At 33.5% G+C, this 19,811-nt stretch overlaps 1 protein-coding gene across 1 annotated transcript in view; it reads left to right on the top strand.

Annotated features, from left to right (window-relative positions):
• The first annotated feature begins 495 nt into the window (after positions 1–495).
• The window catches only part of LOC111365476 (ethylene-responsive transcription factor 1B-like), a 30,207-nt gene continuing 10,891 nt past the window's right edge, over positions 496–19,811 (top strand). The window contains exon 1 of the mRNA XM_022986025.1: positions 496–1,238. Coding sequence (XP_022841793.1) covers positions 773–1,238 — 466 coding nt within the window. The 5' untranslated portion in view covers positions 496–772. The remainder of the gene's footprint in view (positions 1,239–19,811) is intronic.

The raw sequence follows: 19,811 nt of genomic DNA, 5'->3' as shown, positions 1-19,811 counted from the left end.
AAGACAGATGTGAAAAATATAATTAAATTTGAAAAGTATATATGTACTAATTTTATCAACCTCTGTTTTTGTCCACAGAAGAAATGAGTTCTTGCTTGTTTGGCATTATCTATTACCCTATCGAGTTATATTTAGATTGATGACGAAATCAATCAAATAAATGTTTGAAGCGTCTTTATGAGTTTGATATTTCTGATGAGGTGGTTTGATATGGCTTCAAAACTTGTAAAGATCATAAAATTCAAAGAACATGTTGAAGATTAAAGCTCCGTTTGAGCCTCATTATTTAAATACTCATTTTTTTTTCAAACTTATTTTCAATCAAATAAATGTTTGTCCTGAAACTCATTTTTAATTACACATTTCATGAATCTCACAATTTGTATCATATTTTCAATACAAAATTTATCAACTTTTATCAAAATGCAATAAAAAAATTAATTTTTAACTAAACCAAAAATTTCTAAATTCAAATAAAGAAATATTTCATCTCTATAATATATCTTCTCTGTCATACACCAGAGACGCCTTAAAACTATCTTGCAGTAGGGGAGAAAAAAAAAATCTAGACTCAACAAGTTGAGCAGTGATGATGCCAAGCCATCCAAGTTGTTCGAGAATCTTGGCTTTCATAATTGAAATTAATCAACCTTATTCTATACGATTGCTTTCCCCCAATTTTGGAAATTTATTAAGGTTGCACTCTTGCAGACTTGCAGCCCTTCAAGATTGAAGATTCCATAGACGATAGGGCAAAAAAACAAACTGGAGAATGGATTCCTCAAAGGGCATACCTCCTTTCCAACAAGAAGATGAAATCTTACCATTCAGTAGTGTTGCTGAGGAAGAAGCTAAAAAAGAAAAACAGTATATCGGAGTCCGAAAGAGGCCATGGGGGAAATTTGCAGCGGAAATAAGGGATTCGACGAGGAATGGAAGGAGGGTTTGGCTTGGAACATTTGACAGTGCAGAAGAGGCTGCATTGGCATATGACCAAGCTGCATTCGCAATGAGGGGTTCATTAGCTTCCATTAACTTCCCCATTGAAATTGTGAAGGAATCACTATTAAGTATTAGATACAGATGCAAGAATGGTTCATCCCCAGCTGCAGTCCTAAAGGAGTCATACAAAAGAAGAGGTAAATTCATAAAGAAACAAGTTACTGAAAAAGATGAAGTGTTGGTGTTTGAGGACTTGGGGCCTGATCTATTAGATGAGCTACTATCTCAAAGTTCAGGTAAGTGAGTTAAACAAAGCATATTTTGAATCTTCGTATGATTGAAAAAAATCTTATTCATAACTTTCTTTGAAATCTGGCCACTATGTCTCTTCTTATACATCATATGATAGATGACTGGTTGGAGTCCATGTCATTTAATTTTGTTCAATCACTATCTAGTTGGAATAGGGCATAAACAGCAAGATAATGAATTTAAAGTATCTCGAATCGGTTGATTCAACGAATACCAGGAAAGAATTGAAAGAGGGTTAAGCCAAATTTTATTCAACATCAAAGCCAGAGAAAGTTAGTGCTGCGGTTGAAATCTTTAAAAGCTAATCACATACCCTAATTAAATTGCATCCCTAATCTCTCAACTCTCATGAAAATATAAACTAAGCCCAACTTAATAAAAACGTAATATCAAATAAAAAATTAAACTTAAATAAATAAAATTCTAGTACAGAATTTAATCTTGTACTACATCATTCTTTTAGGGGTCGAGAGGAGTCGTTCTCGAATCTTGTATCATATTTATCATGTGCTGGGTAATGGTGTTGCCTTACTAAATAAGTTTGCGTGAAAGATATTCGTAAGTTCATCCACTTCTACAATTTCATTTTCATTGACAGTACCATAAGACACGCTCAATGACCGTATGCTCCAACTTATCCTCACATTGATGTGTATATGCTGAAAACCCTAAAGTCTTCAAACGATCAAACTTGGGACATTTACCAGGCCAAAAATTTTCTCAAATTTTAAAATTCACAGGACAGAAAGGGCTTACGTTCATTAAGTGCATAGCATCTGCTGCAGCTTCTCTCCAGACGTTGAAAGCCGAGAGCTCACCATTAAGCACCATACCACTTCTAAGATGGTTATGTAAATCATCTCACCAACTCCATTTTGTTGAGGGGTGAATCTCATTATTTTGGGTCTTCAATTCCTTTTGTCGGTACAATGGGAATCAAATTTTATATTTTAGTTATTAAAGTCTTAATGCTTTTACTTTTCTGATTTTACAATAAAATTTGACACTGTTTAAGCCAACTGAAAGCTTCATATTTCTGCTTAAACAAGAAAATCCCAAGTCTTCCTTGAAAAATCATCCATCAATGATAAGAATTATCTATTGCCACCAAATTTTGGGTACTTTTTCAGCCCCCACAAGTCAGCATGTATATTCATTATGGACATATTCTAGGACAAATAGAAGAATATTTAAAATTACATGTTTATATAAGGTCAATGCTATCCAACCTAATCTGTCTTCAGCATAGTTCTAGGACAATTCAATTGCTAAATACATAAATGGGAAAATAAATTTACACGGAATTCAATTTCCTAAGATTAGGATATTAAAATGGTAGAATTTCACATTCCCCTCAAGTTGGCTCGAAAATATTATTAATTCCCAACTTGCTTAGATTAGAAAGAAAGAGAAGGTACCCAACCCTTTAATGAGAATATCCAAAAGTTCAATTTCTTGACGCAATATCAGGAATACAAATCTCTCCATTTTCTAGCTTTCCTTAACAAAGTGTCGGTCAATTTCTATATATATGTTTAGTATAATCGTAATGGACAGGGTTGTGTGCAACAGTATTGTTGGTCCCAAAATTATATTCGTGCCTTCAATCAAACACAGTAAAATAAAATAAAATAAAAATAAAAGGAACTGCAACACAAGATTTTTTGGCCCAAAGGCCCCAAGGTTCTGCTACCACTTCCAACGCCTAATCTCCTTTGAGCATTCGTAAGGATTAAACTCAAATCCACTATAAACCGTCCGAAAATAGGCAAAAGTTTGAAGTTACAGAATACTTAGTTCCAAATCTCTCAAGAACACAAGTTCTTCTCAGAACAACCCAAAACTTACACGAGAGTTCATCTCAAACACCATTTTTCTCTCGAAATCACAAAAGAAATCAGAGAATATACAGAGTCTACAGAGAACATAAAAATGAGAGAGAAGCTGCTAGAAAAATAAAAGACTGAAACTCTAGAGACCTCTCCACTACTTTTATAGGAGAGAATCTTGCATTTGATCCAATGGTCTAAAGAACGCCACTTGTCCATCATCCAGTAGAAGTGCCCTTTTAATTTGAAAACGCACTTTATCATTCCAAAATCTTCAGCTTATTGGATCACAGATTGGGCCAGAAGTAGAGCACACATTCAGGTCCATGTTGAATACTGGGCCTCACACGAAATTCAGCAAACCTTCCTTTCCAATCTCCACCTTTTGCTGCATTTTGTGACGACACATAAGTGGATTTACAACTTAATCTAAACTTCATTTGCTCTTATTACTTGCACAAAAGAGAAAACTTAGTCCTCTTCAAGATTCAATAATCTTAAAGAGTCTAGAAATTTATTTATAGGTATTATCTTTGTTCCAACATATGCAAGATTTACCTTAGTATGAATTTTGTTCAATTTAATATCACCACCATCAACTATATTTCTAATAAAAAGAAATTTAACGCCTAAATGCTTAGACCTATCATGAAAAATTGGGTTTTGACTTAAAAATATTGCACTTTGGTAGCTCCACCTGATTTTCTATAAGTCTTAATTCACCTAATAAACCCTTCAACCATAACCCTTCATTCATTATCTCAGTTGCAGCAATGTATTCAGCCTCGATTGAAGACAATGCGACCAGTTTTTGAAGTTGAGATTTCCAGCTAATGCATGTATCATTTATTACATAAAAATAAACTATTGCAGATTTCTTATTATCTGGATTTCTAGTAAAATCTGAGTCTACATAGCCTTTTAGTCTAAGTCCATTTTAATCTGTTTTAAACATTAACCTTAACTGACTAGTTCGTTTTAGGCACTTAATCTTATTTTTCATGCATTGGCAATGTAATTCACCTGGGTTACTCATAAATCTGCTTATCACACTCACAGCATAAGCAATATCAAGTCTATAGCATACCATAACATACATAACAAATCCAAAAGCATTAGCATAAGGAACATTCATCATTCTTTGATGTTCATCTTCAGATTTAGATGACTGATCAATAGATAATTTCATACTAGCAGACAAAGGCAGACTAACAAACTTAGCATCATGAAGAGAAAATATTTCAACTATCTTATCAACATAAGATTTTTGTGTTAAAAACAACCTTCCATTTATTCTATCCCTTGTTATTTCCATGCCCAAAATCTTTCTAGCTGGTCCTAAATCTTTCATCTCAAATTCAGATTTCAACTTTTCTTTAATTGAGTTAAGAGTTACTGAATTATGACCAACAAGGAGCATATCATCAACATACAAAAGAAGATAATAAGATTCAAATTTTCCGTCTCTCTTAAAGTAAAAATAGGGATCATAATCAGATTTATTAAAATCCAATCCTTGTATAAAAGAGTCAAATCTCTTACACAACTACCTAGGGTCCTATTTTGGGCCATACAATGATTTTTTCAAGAGACACACAAAGTTCACCTTTTCTTTTACCTTAAACCCTCTTGGCTGAGTCATATATATGGTTTCATCTAAAGAATCATATATGAAGGCAGTTTTCACATCAAGTTATTCTAACTCTAAGTTAAATTGCGTCACAAGAGCAAGTAATACCCTAATAGAGGTATATTTGACGACTGGTGAAAAGATTTCAATGTAGTCTATCCCTTCTCTTTGTGTAAAACTTTTTGCTACAAGTCTTACCTTATACCTTTTATTATTTGTCTTAGTCTCACCCTCTTTGATCTTATATATCCATATACAATCAATCAATTTACATTCTTTAGGTTTTTGAACTAAGATCCAGGTTTCATTTTTATAGAGGGAGTTCATTTCATCTTCCATTGCAACAATCTACTTAGGAGATTCTATGCAAGAAATAGCTTCTTCATAAGAAGTGGGTTCTATGTCAAATAGATCAGGTTCAGACTGGGCAAACACAAAATCAGCATACTAATACCTGGAAAGAGGTCTTATTTGTCTCTTTTCTCTATACCTAGCAAGCTAGTAGTCCTGCAGGTCATTTGCAGGCTCCAGATGCTAGTCATCTTCCAATGTTTCAACATCAGAGACATTCTATGATTCTACTTCTTGTGGCTCCACCTCAAACTGAGCCTGGTCATTAAAAGTCTCCTTATTCAGGTTTATCTCAGTAATAATAAAGTCATCATTTCCTATCTTTTCCCTAGATTTATCACTAAGACAAGGAAAATCATCCTCATTAAAGATTAGAGATTTACTTATTATAAATTTATAACTCCTCACATCTCTTAACCACAATCTATAAACTTTAACTCATTCTCCATAGCCTAAAAGCACACCCTTCATTGATCTAGGGTCTAGTTTTGAATCTGTGTGATGTGCATATACAGCACATCCAAAGGTTCTGAGGTAGGATTAGTCTGGTAATGTACTAGACCAAATTTGTCTAGGAATTTTATTGTTTAGAGAGCTGGAAGAACATCTATTTATTAGATAACAGGCAATTTTTACTACCTTTCCCCAAAATATTTTTAGAAGGCTAAAACTGATTAACACACATCTTGCCCTCTCAAGAATGGTTCTATTTAATCTCCTAGCAATTCCATTATGCCGAGGAGTATAGCTTACAGTTTTATGCCTGATAATCCCTTGTTTACTGCAATATTGATCAAATTTCGAATTGCAGAATTCAAGCCCATTGTCAGTTCTTAAAATTTTATCTTCTTATCAGTCTGATTTTCACTTAATACATTCCATTCTTTGAAAATAGTAAAAGTGTCAGACTTAGATTTTAATAAGAAAATACATGTTTTCCTTGAGTAATCATCAGTGATAAGGAGATAATATCTATAACTAGATACTGTAAGTACAGGGGCAGGTCCCCATAAATCAAAATGTATGTGCTCAAGAACATCTTAAGACTTATGCACTCCTGCCTTAAAGGGCGGGCTGACTTGTTTTCCCATTATGCAATGTTCATAAAAAGTTAATTTTTGAACACTAGCATTCCCAAATGCCCCTTGATATGATAGAGTTTTTAAACCTTTTTCACTTAGATGGCCAAGCCTTTTGTGCCATAATTCTGATTTATCAAGATGTGTGACAAAATTCATAGTATTATTAGGTGAAATTATTTCAGCACCTATTACATAAATTCCATTTAGCTTAGGTGAACTGACAATAAGTTCTTGATTTCTGGTTATATTTGTAGAACCATTCTTAATTTCAATTTGATAATTTTCATTGTCAAGAACTCCCAGGGATAGGAGGTTTCTTCTATGTGCTGGCACATATCAAGTGTGTTTCAACATGTGATGGCCATTTTTGAATTTCAACAACACATTGCCAATTCAATTTACTTGACATGACTCATCATTCCCAAATTTTACAAATCCTCCATCAAGACTAGAATAATCAGAAAGGCAGCCAATATTGGGTGTCATATGAAAGGAACAACCTGAATCTAGAACTCAGTCCTAATCAGTGCTTTCAAATAGAGACACATAGGAAACTCCAATATTGGCTCCTGCTTCTTTGTAATTAGCAACAACGGCTAAAGAAGCATTTTCAATATTAGACTCATTCTTCTCGTCATTAGCCCTTTTAAAACAATCTTTAATGTAGTGCTCAGTTCTTCCACAATAAAAACATTTTCTATTATTGTTGTTATTTGCCATTCCTTTATTTGGTTTCTTGTATTTTCCTTTGGTGTTACTCTATTTCCTTTTAATAAATTTTGTATCCTTGTTAAAATTGGAATCGCTGAAATTACTCACACCTTTAACATGAGATTTTTGATTTGATGATACACCCTCAACATGAAACACCTCTTTGTGTTCAAATTTCAATTCTAGTTCTTTGTTCAGAAGGGAACTATGGATTATTTCTACAATAAGATTTCTTCAACCATGCTCTAGAGCATTTCTTATATCTTTATATTTATCTTATAGAGCATTAAGCAGGCCAACTACCTTCTATTCATCAGAAATTTTCTCACCACGGTTTAATAAGTCTTGTGTAATCCTATTGAATCTATCCATATTCTCTTCTATATCAAGATTAGGATCAAACTTAAAATTGAACAAATGTCCCCAAAGAAATCATTTATTTGGTAAAGACTGGTGAGATACTATTTTTCTAAGGTTGTCCATAATTCTATAGCAGTTTTAGTCTCTCCTACTTTCCTAATCACAGAATCAGATAAGTGCATAAACATACTGCTCCAGGCTAGTTCATCTTGTTCAGTTTTCCTATCCTTAGCTAGGTCTTTTAGCCAAGATTCATAAATGGCCTTAGCACATTTTAACTGTAACATAAGGGCCTTAATTTTATAGCGCCATAGACTAAAGTCTACTTTACCATCCCAAACTTGGACATCTACCTTAGAGGTCATGGTGTGCAGTAGTATATGAGTGTGTACAGATACAGTTCAGCCAACAATATATCACGCTGATCAATGTTAAATTATTCCAATTTCACAATTTATTTATATACAAGGATAAGTCACAGATCAATAGGCAAAATAGAGCTATTTAATAGTTATGCTCACACATAGTAAGCTGCAAGGGATAGGAAAGTGTGTAACTTCACTGGAGAACGATTTCACACAATGGTAATTTCAACCCCTGAATAAACCAAATTTAGTATCAGTATAGATCAAGAATATATACAGCAGTTCGGAGCAAAATTTTGATTTGCAGAAAAAACGCAGTATCAAAATATGAGTTTCAAGAACCACCAGAAAAGTATGGATTTCTTGAATCAAAGCCCTAATCTCTTAAGATTCTAGGGTTCTCTCAGTGATCCCTAGACAGAGGTAGAGTTAGGGAAGATTCAAAGAAAACCCTTGTTTTTAAAAACGTTTAGTTACCAAGATCTCACAAGAACCACAAATATTTCAACAAGATACTCAAAAACACCAAGAAACCAACTCGTGTTTGAAAAGAACCCAAAGATTTTCAAGAAACGGAAAGGTAAAAGGTCAAATTTACACAGATCTGTGATTTTCCTAAAAGGTACAGTGACAAACTTAACACGAATCGAAGTTTTCACACAACTCTCATACCACTATTGGTCCCAAAATTATATTCATGCCTTCAATTTGTAAATCAAACATAGTAAAAATGACAAAATAACAAGAACTGCAGCACAAGATTTTTGGGCCCAAAGACCTCGAGGTTTGACGACCACTTCCAACGCCTAATCCCCGTTGAGCATCCATAAGGATTAAGCTCAAATCCACTATAAACCATCCAAAAATAGGCAAAAGTTTGAAGTTACAGGACACTTAGTTCCAAATCTCTCAAGAACACATGCTATTCTCACAACAACCCAGAACTCACACAAGAGTTCATCTCAAACACAATTTTTCTCTCAAATCACACTAGAAATCAAAGAATATACAGAGTCTATAGAGAACATTAAAAATGAGAGAGAAGTTGCCAGAAAAATAGAAGACTGAAACCCTAGAGACGTCTCCACTGTTTTTATAAGAAAGAGTCTTGCATTTGATCCAATGGTCTAAAGAACGCTACTTGACCGTCATCTAGTAGAAGTGCCCTTTTAATTGGATTACAGATTGGACCAGACCTTGTTGGGCCAGAAGTAAAGCACAAGTTCAGGTCCATGTTGAATACTGGGCCCCACACAAAATTCAGCAAACCATCCTTTACAAGTATTAGCATATTCATGGTCACAATACAACTTCATAAATTTTTCTAAATTTATCTTATAAATCTTTCACATATCCCTCAAGTCATTGATCTAAATTTGTTTTCAACTCTTGTTCTGGCAACAAAGGATTGTTGTGGTAGGATTGTTCTTCCTTTTATAGACTTTAAATGGAGAGGCATAACCTTGAACTTTAAATAGCAGATTCTTCATATGGTTGATTTATTGATTGAGAAATTGTAGAGATTATAAGCTATAACGCCCTAAAATTGGTTGCAATTAGGGGATTCATATATGATAGTGCAATTGGAGTACTAATTTTGATCCAAAAATAAAATAAAAAACAAAAACAAAAACAAAATCCATTTTTCAATTTCATTTGACGGTAAAGTTACTTGGTCAGTACCAAGTAACTTATATTTTAAAGCTCTAGGGTCCAATTTTAATGTATTCATGTCATGAATGTCAATGCCAGAAATGAACCCAAACACTTTAGGAGGAAGATTTGCATAGTGTTTCAATAAGGGAAGAGTATGACTCAAACCTAGAACTCTAGAGGGTATTCTCAAAAGACTCTATGTCCCACTTGACAGTCTCTAAATACCGCTAGAACGTTCTAGATTCTAAATTAGTTTGACCTTATGTATAGAATTACTCCGCTAAAAGTAACGAGTCACTTTTTAATATTTTCTAGATGGTTAAACATACAAGTCCTATTTGTCCTGTGTTTGAATGTCACAGTTAATAATCAAAGTAATAAACAACACCAGTATTGTTGACAAAGGAACCAAAGTGGGTAAAAACTCCTGAACCAAACCAGTTACCTTCATTATAAACAATATGGATTTACTGTAACACCACAAATTTTGATAAACCTTCAAGTGTCACAAAAACTCATTCTTGTTTGTTTTAGATACAAAATGATAAAAATAAATTCCTTTAAAAACTACGTGACGCGACCTGTCCGAATCACCCTAGTGGACTTGAAACGTGACTTGCGCCGATGATAGATGCTGGCTAAATGTCAAATTTATCACCAATGCTAACTATGAGTTACTTCCCAAAAATGCATAAAAATCAGATGCTTATGTAAAACATAATGCGATGGGCCAAAATTATTTACTTCGTGCTTCATCAATATGAGTCATAATACTCAACATGTGGTGTGACTCTCAATCCAAAATCATTAGGCTCTTCTAGCTAAAAAGAATCAATTGCTACCTGTAGGAAAATTACGGGAAAATATATAAGTTGACAGTTCAGTGAGTGGAGAAGTTTGAAAATAATCATATTTTTTCAATTTTACATTTTTATCGAAAACCAAGTTCATATCATTGAATAACTCGCAAGATAACATCATATAATTGTAGCTAAAATGTGAGACATTCACATAATGTGGTAAAACATCATCTTAAGTCATGATGTGGATATAAGCTGGTAATCATGCTATAATCCCATCACATAAAATGTACAAGAAAATCCACCAAAAATATACCCTCTGACTAAAATTTGTAATCCGCCCCTAGAGTTAAGAATTTTGCAATGGGGCTTTAGTCCCGAGCAAAAGTCGATCTCAATACCTCCAGTAATCAATTATAAAATACGGTTAAGATCCCTCTATGAACTATATGTACACAATCAATACCAATGTCCGGTCAAGACCCGTTCGTGTAGATAGAACACGGCCAAAGCCCCTCTGTCAACTAGAAGAATTATATAATCATAGGTAATTTTCTGATCAATCTCAATATTACATGTCTCACATACCAAACAATCTCAATATCACATGTCTCACATATCAAAGCACAAATGTGCCATAAATAATCTTTGAGATTCCATATGTATCATAATAAAAAGAGATTTCCATAGTAATCATTTAATTGTACACATAATTGCACATACTTTGATAAATATACTTAATTTAAAAATACTTTAAGAATATTTATTATTTTCCACTCACGGAACTATGTTCACAAAATCAATTCGATTGATAAGCTGTCTCGATGTCTATATCGTCGTCTAAAATATGATATAATTTTTAAATCAACAATTAATTATTTTAAGTAATTTCAATAATTAAATAGACGATATCCAAACTTAATCATTTAATGCTTAAGTGATTTCTAAAATCTCTTTGATCACTAAAACTAATTTTTCTTTTATTTAACTCAATTTCATAGCTTATTATAATTAAACCCTTCAGTAAAATTGAATTTAATCTAATTGCCATAAAATTAAATTTAACTTGACAATAAGTAACTTTTTACTTACCTTTCAAAATTGAGGAATTCAAGCCTAATAGTATAGGCCACTTATTTTCTAACAATTTGGCAAAAAATTTCTAATTTTTTCTTTCTTCTTCCTTTTCTTTTTTCTTTTTTTCCCCTCTTTCTCTTTTTCTCTCTGCTTCGAAATCTCTCAGTTGTGGGTGTAAAAAATGGATTTGTGTGAGTTTTGTAATGGTTTTGGATTGGATTGATATCAATCCAATTCCACCTCCTTAATCTTTTTTCTTTTGTCTTTTATCTTTCTTTTTTTTATACTTTTATTTTATTTTTCTGCTTTTAGCTTGACATAGTTGACTTTTTTATTTAAATTACGGTATTATAAAACTCACCCCCTTAAAAAAATTTGGTCCTCGAAATTCAATTGATTAAGTATGAAAAAGCTACGGATATTGAGAACACATCTGCTCTTTACTTTTCTATGTCGTTTCTTCCATAACGTGATTCCTCCATAAGATTTTAACCAAAGAAATAATCTTACTTCGCAAAACATGTTTCTTTCTGTCCAATATGTGAATAGGTTCTTCCTCATATGTAAGATTTACTTTCTAAGCAAGCAATGGAATCTATGCTACAACTCATTAATTATGCCCATACTTGACCACAACAAATACATTCAAGTATATTATATATCATGCTGAAAGAACAAGTTCCCTTTCCCTTTTTTTTTGTAATTTTTTTTTTTTTTTTTTTTTTTTTTTTTTTTTTTTTTTTTTTTTTTTTTTTTTTTTTTTTTTTTTTTTTTTTTTTTTTTTTTTTTTTTTTTTTTTTTTTTTTTTTTTAAAAAAAAATCTAAAAAACAAAAAAAAGGGGGGGGGGGGGGGAATCACATACAAGATAAAAGAAATATACATGTGCTAATGCAAATATAATGAAGATGCGTATGCATGAAGCTACCTAGGAAATAAAGATTCACATATGTGATGCATGCATAAATCAATCACTCAACCGATTAAGCATAAGCATGCACTAGAAATACCTCATGAATTAGGTATGAAGATGTTCTTACTTTTGAAAGCACCGCGATCTATTTCAAGCTCTTTCATTTCACTTTTCTTTACCAAAACCTGCCTAGTGATAAGAATATTTCCACTCATCTGTGTCATTAGCTTGGTCAATTGATTCACCTAACTAATAAGAAAGTCAATCTGACCAACATAATCCTAATTCTTATTTCTATTAAAGTTTAGATTTCTATTTCTGTGAATTGACAATAGCTAGGCTTTATGTGTCCTAACTCACCACAGCGAAAACATGTAGGGATAAATTTAGGATCGAAGTTATGAAATTGCTGATTTGTAGTCCTAGGTTAGTGGGTCCTTCGCTGTTTGGTAGGTCGCTGTCTTTCAAATCCCTTATTCTTAGGTTGAGGAGGAACATGTTTAGGCCGTTCAATAGCAAGGAGAAACGAGTCTTGAACGTACTAGCAATATTATGATATTTCTCCTTATATCTTAGACCTCCCTAATTACCAGCAGGCTTGCCCATTTCTAAGACGTTATCTAGCTACATAGAACCACTTGAGAAAATAAAAAGTTGAGACTTGGAATACTTTAGTTCACTCAGAAGATTTTTAACCTGTTTTTCTAAGGTTTTCTTTTCAATGGTTAGCTCACTGGCATTCCCAACTGTCTTCTCAAGCTCACTTGTAAAATTCTTAACCTGAATATCTAAGGACTCATTCATGGATTTCAACTCACTCATGGTCAAGGTAGATTCCTTAAGGTAAGTTAACAATTTCTCTTTTTCTAATTCGAGTTCCTTGACCTCTCACTATTTGAATCTTCCTCTGATTCCTCACCACTATCTATGTCCTCAGCCTTATCGCTCCCTTTGTTAGATTTGCTCCTAATCATAGCAGTGAAAACAATGTTTTTCCACTTTCCTCATGAGTTGATTTCTCACTATGATTGTCCGAGCTAGACTCGTTATTGGTGAGAGGCACTTACTTCTAATATGGTTAAAACCTCGACATCTATGACATCTTACCATTTTGGAACTCTTCCTAGACTCACTATGGCCACTTCTATGTTCTCTTGAGGTTTCTTTTTATTCCTAAACATCTTTTGAAATTTTTTGGCCAAGCATGCTAACTCGTCTTCATTAGGAGAATCTAAATCTGAAGACCCTTTATGATTGTTCCTCACAATATTCAAGGCTAAAGACTTATCGTTTGCAGGTCTCGCTATGGTCAGTTCACAAGTTTGGAGAGATCCAACTAGCTCTTCTACCATAATCGAGTCTATATCCTTACTCTCCTCAATAGCCGTGTTTTTAGGCCTAAATTGCTCAGATAAGGATCTAAAGATTTTTCTGACCATCTTAGACTCCAGGATTCTCTCACCTAGGTTGAAGCTGAAATTAACTATGTCATTTAGGCTCGTATAGAATTCATCGAATGTCTCATCCTCTCTCATCCTGATCTCTTCAAACCTATTGGTCAATATTTGCAACTTAGAATTTTTCACAGCTTGTGCTCCCTCATGTGTGATCTGTAAGATATCGCAACCATCTTTAGCTACCTCACACATGGATACTCTCAAAAATTCCTCAGGTGGCATAGTCAGGGGTGGGTGCAGGTCGGTTCGGTTCGAACCAAAATTTTTGGGTATCTAGTAAATGGAACCGTCTGGTCCAAATATAATTATGGAACCGTTCGGGTTCGGTTCAGTTCGGTTCGGTTCCGTTCTGTACTATAATCAAATTTTTTAACATTTATAACAACATTATATAAATACAACTAATGATACATTCAATGATTTTGGAATGCCATAGACTACTAGACTACCTTGTTCAAATGATCGCTATGGTCAAAGTTTCAGTCGGCGGAGGTCACAGCTTCGATCAGAGGTCACAGCATCGGTCAACAATTGTATAGGTTTTGGAATGTCAGTGAGCTACGAAAGTCAGTATAAGAGTCGAGACAACGTTATGCACTTTAGTATAGGTGTTTAGAGTTATTTAGTAGATTGGATCTTGTTGGGCTAAGAAATGAAACAATAAAATGGGTAATTGAGCCAAAAATTAAAAAATTAGAAATGAAACAAATTATTGGGCTAAAATTTTGGATTTAGAAATTGTTAATTTCTTAATTTGTTTAGAAAAAATTAAAATTAAAATAATTTGATTTACTCAATATAAAAAAAATTAGAAAAATTTGGTTCTTATTCGGTTATTCGGTTCTTGGTCTAGAACCGAGAACCGAACCACACCCGCCAGTTCTCAATTCAAATACTCGTTCGGATATTTAATTTCACAAGAACCGTCGGGTTCGGTTCGGGAGATTTGCCCAGCCCTAGGCATACCCATAAACAAACATGAAAAGCTTTACTATTCCAATTACATTCATCTAGGTTAGCCTTGGACCAATTTTCTACAGAGCTAAGAGTGACAACATTATTAATAGTGATAGAAAAGGCAACCCAACCATTTACAACCTTAACCATTTTTGCTCATCCATTGATTTAAAAATAAATAAATAAATAAACTCTCAAATTCTAACCTTCCAATATGCATAATTACTGCCATCAAAATATGATGGACGGTCAATGAACTACTTGTCTAAACAAATTAAAGTCAGGATACGAAGTTAGGCTCTGATACCACTTGAAAAGCTCTAGATACACTTGACAGTCTCTGGATACTGCTAGAATCTTCTAGATTATAGATTAGTTTGACCTTATGTACGAAATTACTCTATTAAAAGGAATGAGTCACTTTTTAATAGTTTCTAGATGATTAAACATACAAATCCAATTTGTTCTATGTTTGAATGCCACAAACAATAATCAAAGCAATAAACAACGCAAGTATTATTAACAGAAAAACCCAATTGGGTAAAAACTCCGGGACCAAGTCAGTTACCTCTACTATAGCTAATATGGATTTACAGTTAGATGCTGCTTAGCCAAGACCACTAGATTTCCTAATCTACTTCTTGTACTCATCAAGATCCACTGACTCCACTAACTTCCCAATCTTTTGCAATTGTCTCTTCCAAGTGGAACTCCAAGAATCCCCAAATCTTGTAATCTTCCTACGCTTGTAGTCGAACCTATCCCAATCTCCAGCAACATCTAAAGTTCAATTGAGAAAGTTCCTTCCTTGTTGTATTAAGGAATTCGGTGTTTTGGATTCACGAACTTTGATGTTTTCCCTAATACATGGTTGTAGGATCTCAAGAATAAAAATTTAATTCAGTGCATGAATGAGCTCTTGAATTTGCAAAGGATGTTATGAATGTATTATGGAGAAGAGGCACAATGAGCAGCCACCTGAAATTCTTGATACAGTTTAGGTATTTATAGTTGAATGTGTTTAAGTAGTTTGAATCGTATAAAACTCCCAAAAATAAGAACTAGGGTGCTTTGCACGTAAACCTGTTGCTTGACTCAAGAGCTAGGAACAGGCATTCTTTTTTCATCACTTAAGCGAGGAGCTAGCGATAAGCGCCGACAGCTGAATAGTTTTCAATATTTTTAACATTACTTTCTTTTCAGATATTCGATTCAAGTGATTCAAAATGCTTTGAAAATCTAAATCAAAGGGTTGCAATTTTTTTAAAGATAGCCTTGTCCAAATTTCAATATTTTCTATGTGAGAAATGTATTGCAAGTTACAACTAAGAATTTAGAACATAACTTGTGCGGCTCTTTAGACATCTAATTGCATTCCGTTGATCATACGTGATCTTCTTAGACATCTTGGCCTCTTTCAAGGACTATACTACCAATTTCAAAAGATTTCTTGACTTTTACAACTCTTATATTAATCAATTTATCTAAAAAATTGCCAATACAATAGAAACCTAATAAAATTAATTACAAAAATACAAAAGAACTGATACATCCCTCGAATTAATGTTTGAAAAGAAGATGAAAAGAAATCTTGAATCTATTCCATCCTTAATCAATCTCCTTTGATGTATCTTCTTCTTAACACAAGTAATAGAGCTATGAAAGTATGTATGGATATGTTTTATAACAAAGCTTCAAAGAATATGGGTTTTTAAATTAAAAGCTTTCTCTTTGGCTCTTCTTCTTCAAAAGCTTCCTTTAATAGCATATTTATAGATTAAGAATTAGGTAAAAAAATCATGACATAATTGCTTTCTAAATAGAAGTCAAGAATAACAAAAAGTAAATTTATGTTGCTAGATTTAATACTATGCAATTGTACCATTTGCCAATTTTGCTTCCTACTTATCTATTTTCAAGGGCCACAATTAGGAGTGCGTGGATTGGGGTTCAATATGGTTATAAAGGGAACGGATCCGAACTGAATACCAATGAAAATCTTAGAAATGGAGTCATTGGTTCCATATCCAGCTATAGAACTGAATCGAAATCGAACCAATTGGTTTTGATTCAATCTAGTCGAGTCCGATCTAATTCTTTATATTGAAAAATTATAAAAATAATGTGTGAAACTATTGTCAATTGCAAAAAGACAAATATAAAATATGGAACCACTTGTTATTCTTTTAATCTAACAACACAAAAATCAACTGAACAAGGCAACAAACAATAATTCAATCCAAAGCTCAAGATCAACTCATAAAGGCAAAAAAAATTCTTAAACACGGCATAAACAGTAAAATCTTCATTGAAAAATAATTTTTAAAATATTCTTAGAGCAATCACCTAATTATCTTTAGTAATCTTCAAGGATCTTGATTCTTGATGGTCGGTCACTTTGAAAACAACGAAAAATGTGAATTCAAATGAAATATTAAATTTAAAACATATTTTCCTATTAGGTTGCATTAAAACTGTAAGTTGTAAAACATTTATAAAATTAATTAGACTTTAATTTTAATTATCCATTAAAGGAAAGAGAAGAAGTATATGGAAAATGAAATTTTAACGTAAGATAATTTTGGGGTCTAGTATTCAAAAATCAAGTGCATCTTGATGCAAGCAACAAGAGAAATTCGAGAGAAACGAATTTACTATTGGTTTTTAAGGCAATACTGAGAACCGATCGGTTATCGATGCATTGCCCAAAAATTAACTCATTTAAAAACTAAATTGATCGTCCCTATTTAGTTGGGTCCAATTTTACTGGTTTGGGAAAAAATGACCACCCCTAGCTACAATCACAGCTTGTATGGCTTACAGACGCACTTCGAGTTTTTTATTGTATTTATTTTGGTCTCTGACTTTTCCTTTTGGTTTGGCTTGAGTCCTTTCTTATAAGCACCATTAGTCCTTCATCTTCTAACCTTACAATTTAATAATCATTACTAGTGGATCCCATGCAACTTTTAAAAGATTGAATTCTACTCCTAAAGTTTCAAATTTTAGACTTTAGCTCTCGAAAGTTATGAATGCTCCATTATTCTTCTAATTGATCATGTGCACTCCACATAATCTTCAATTTGCTCTGAATCAACCCCAATTAAGTTCCAAGATGCTCTTGTCCTGTGAATTACATCCAAGTTGAGATTTTACCTATAATTAACACATTTTACACAAAAGTAAAAAAATTAATAATAAAATAAAAATAGGTAAATTTTCACTGTAGTAATAAATAATTAAGAATAGAAGTCCAAATTAAGTACATCATATGCATTTTTCAAGCACTAAAATTTAACTCTTGATCAATTTTAGCAAAATTATCTACGAAACATATAAGAAAATAAAGAAAATGGATAGTTGCAGTGGAATCTCCAAACCTTTGAAACACTAACAGAGTTTTTCCAAACTTTTAATTTGTTGCATTCGTCGCCTCTAACATTTCCAAACATTGCATGTGAGGCCCTTTCGGACCTTTTTTCATCCAAAATTTCGTCAATTGACCCAAAACAATTATTTTGACCACATTTTAACAATTTTAGAGGGGCAAAATGGTAACTTTGCATTAAAATCAAAAAATAAAAGTGATCTTCTTTATTCCTTAACCCACCCCACCACAAACCAATAAACCAATCAACAGAATCATCTCTTGTGGTAGCGAATTTGCCAAAAATGAGGCGAGCTGAGATGGTCCAGTTACTCCTCGACCGACCGATTTCCATAACTCGAGTGGAGTGGGGTCGTGGTTTCAAAATGAGCGGCACCCAAATAGCTGTCATAAATAATACTTGTCAGTAGCACCGACGGGAGCAAACTGCTTTTGTTGTCACCCGTTTTCTTTGAATCAAAATCCCACATCAAAACTCTCAAAACTGTCGAATTCAAAGACAGAGCCGGCCCTGAGGCCAAGCCACCTAGGAAAATGCCTAGGGCCTCGAACTATGACATTGGCCCAGGGCCTCAAAATTCATACTAAGGCCAATAGAAAAGGGTTAACTGTTAAGCGTTAGGGAATGAAAGGGATACGCCGCAAGAAAGAAATGAAATTGAAGTTGAAGGGACAGCCCTTCAATTCAGAATATTTTTGTTGTCCATCTTTAGCCAATATTATTTCTAGATGATGCATCCATGGACCATGGCTAGAAGAAACTAGAAGAATCAGGTTTGAGCAGCAACCATCGCCATTCTGGAGTTTTCTCTTTCACCGCCTTGGCTGAAAAATCTAGAAGTAAGAAGGCTGATATTTTTGATAGAATTGTCTACATAGTTGTGTGTGGAGAGCAGTGTGGGAGTGCGAAGAGAGCATGTAGTAAAAGATAGAGAGACAAGCAATACGTGTGTGTGTGTGTGTGTGTAGAGAGAGAGAGAACATAAATATATGTATACACGTGTGTGTTAGAGAGATAATGAGTGGGAAGTGCCATGAGTGATAAACCTAATTGTGAGGTGACGTGAGTTTACAAAATAATTAGTGAGGTATTTGGTGTGTCTAAATTTGTGTAAAACTCATTTCCCAAGGCATGTCTACTTTTTCTCTCTTTCATGAATCACATGCTTTAAGTCTCTGCAGATTGAGTTTCAAGATCTTAATTATGGACATTTTGTTTTTGCATTTGGGAATCATCTAATAGACTAAAAGATGGTTGTTAAGTTCTAACTACTGTTATTTATTTATATATTTAAGTTTGTTGGGCTTGTTAAAAAATTTTTTTTTAAGGGCCTCATAACGGTTGGTCGCCTGGTGCCTCAAAAATTCCAAGGCCGGCTCTGTTCAAAGATCCCACAAACTTTTAATTTCACAACCACCTCTGGTAACTTATAATTTCAGTGTGTATATATGTGGACATAATCATCTTTTGTCATACCAAAATCCACCAAAATAGCAAAATTTTGTTATTTGAAAGAAAAGTCTTATATCTCAATGGCTTCTTCGGTTCTTCTCTTATTTGAGCTTCTTTCACATGAAATCTTGACAATCTAATGCCATTACCTTCTTCTTTTTGTGATCAAAGTTTTGCTGCCACCGTCGGTGGCGCTGTTCCACCATCTTGTGCCACCAAAGTTATCGGCAGGAGGTTTGGCAAACAATTGTAAAAATGTGGGTGGTGGTGGATTTGGGGTGGGTTAGGGAAGAAGAAGACCACTTTTATTTTTGATTTTTTATTTTAATGGAAAGCTACCATTTTACCCCTTAAAAATTGTTAAAATGTGGTCAAAGTCATTTTTTTGGTCAACTGACGAAAATTTGGATGAAAATAGTCCAAAAGGACTTCACATGCAACATTTGAAAGGTTGGGGTGACAGCTGCAACAAATCAAAGATTTGAGGAAAGTTTACTAGTGTTTCAAAGGTTTGAGGCTTCTACTATAAT

Source organism: Olea europaea, chromosome 17, assembly GCF_002742605.1.
Source record: "Olea europaea var. sylvestris chromosome 17, O_europaea_v1, whole genome shotgun sequence".
Lineage (NCBI taxonomy): Eukaryota > Viridiplantae > Streptophyta > Magnoliopsida > Lamiales > Oleaceae > Olea > Olea europaea.
This window is presented reverse-complemented; position numbering and strand designations above follow the sequence as displayed.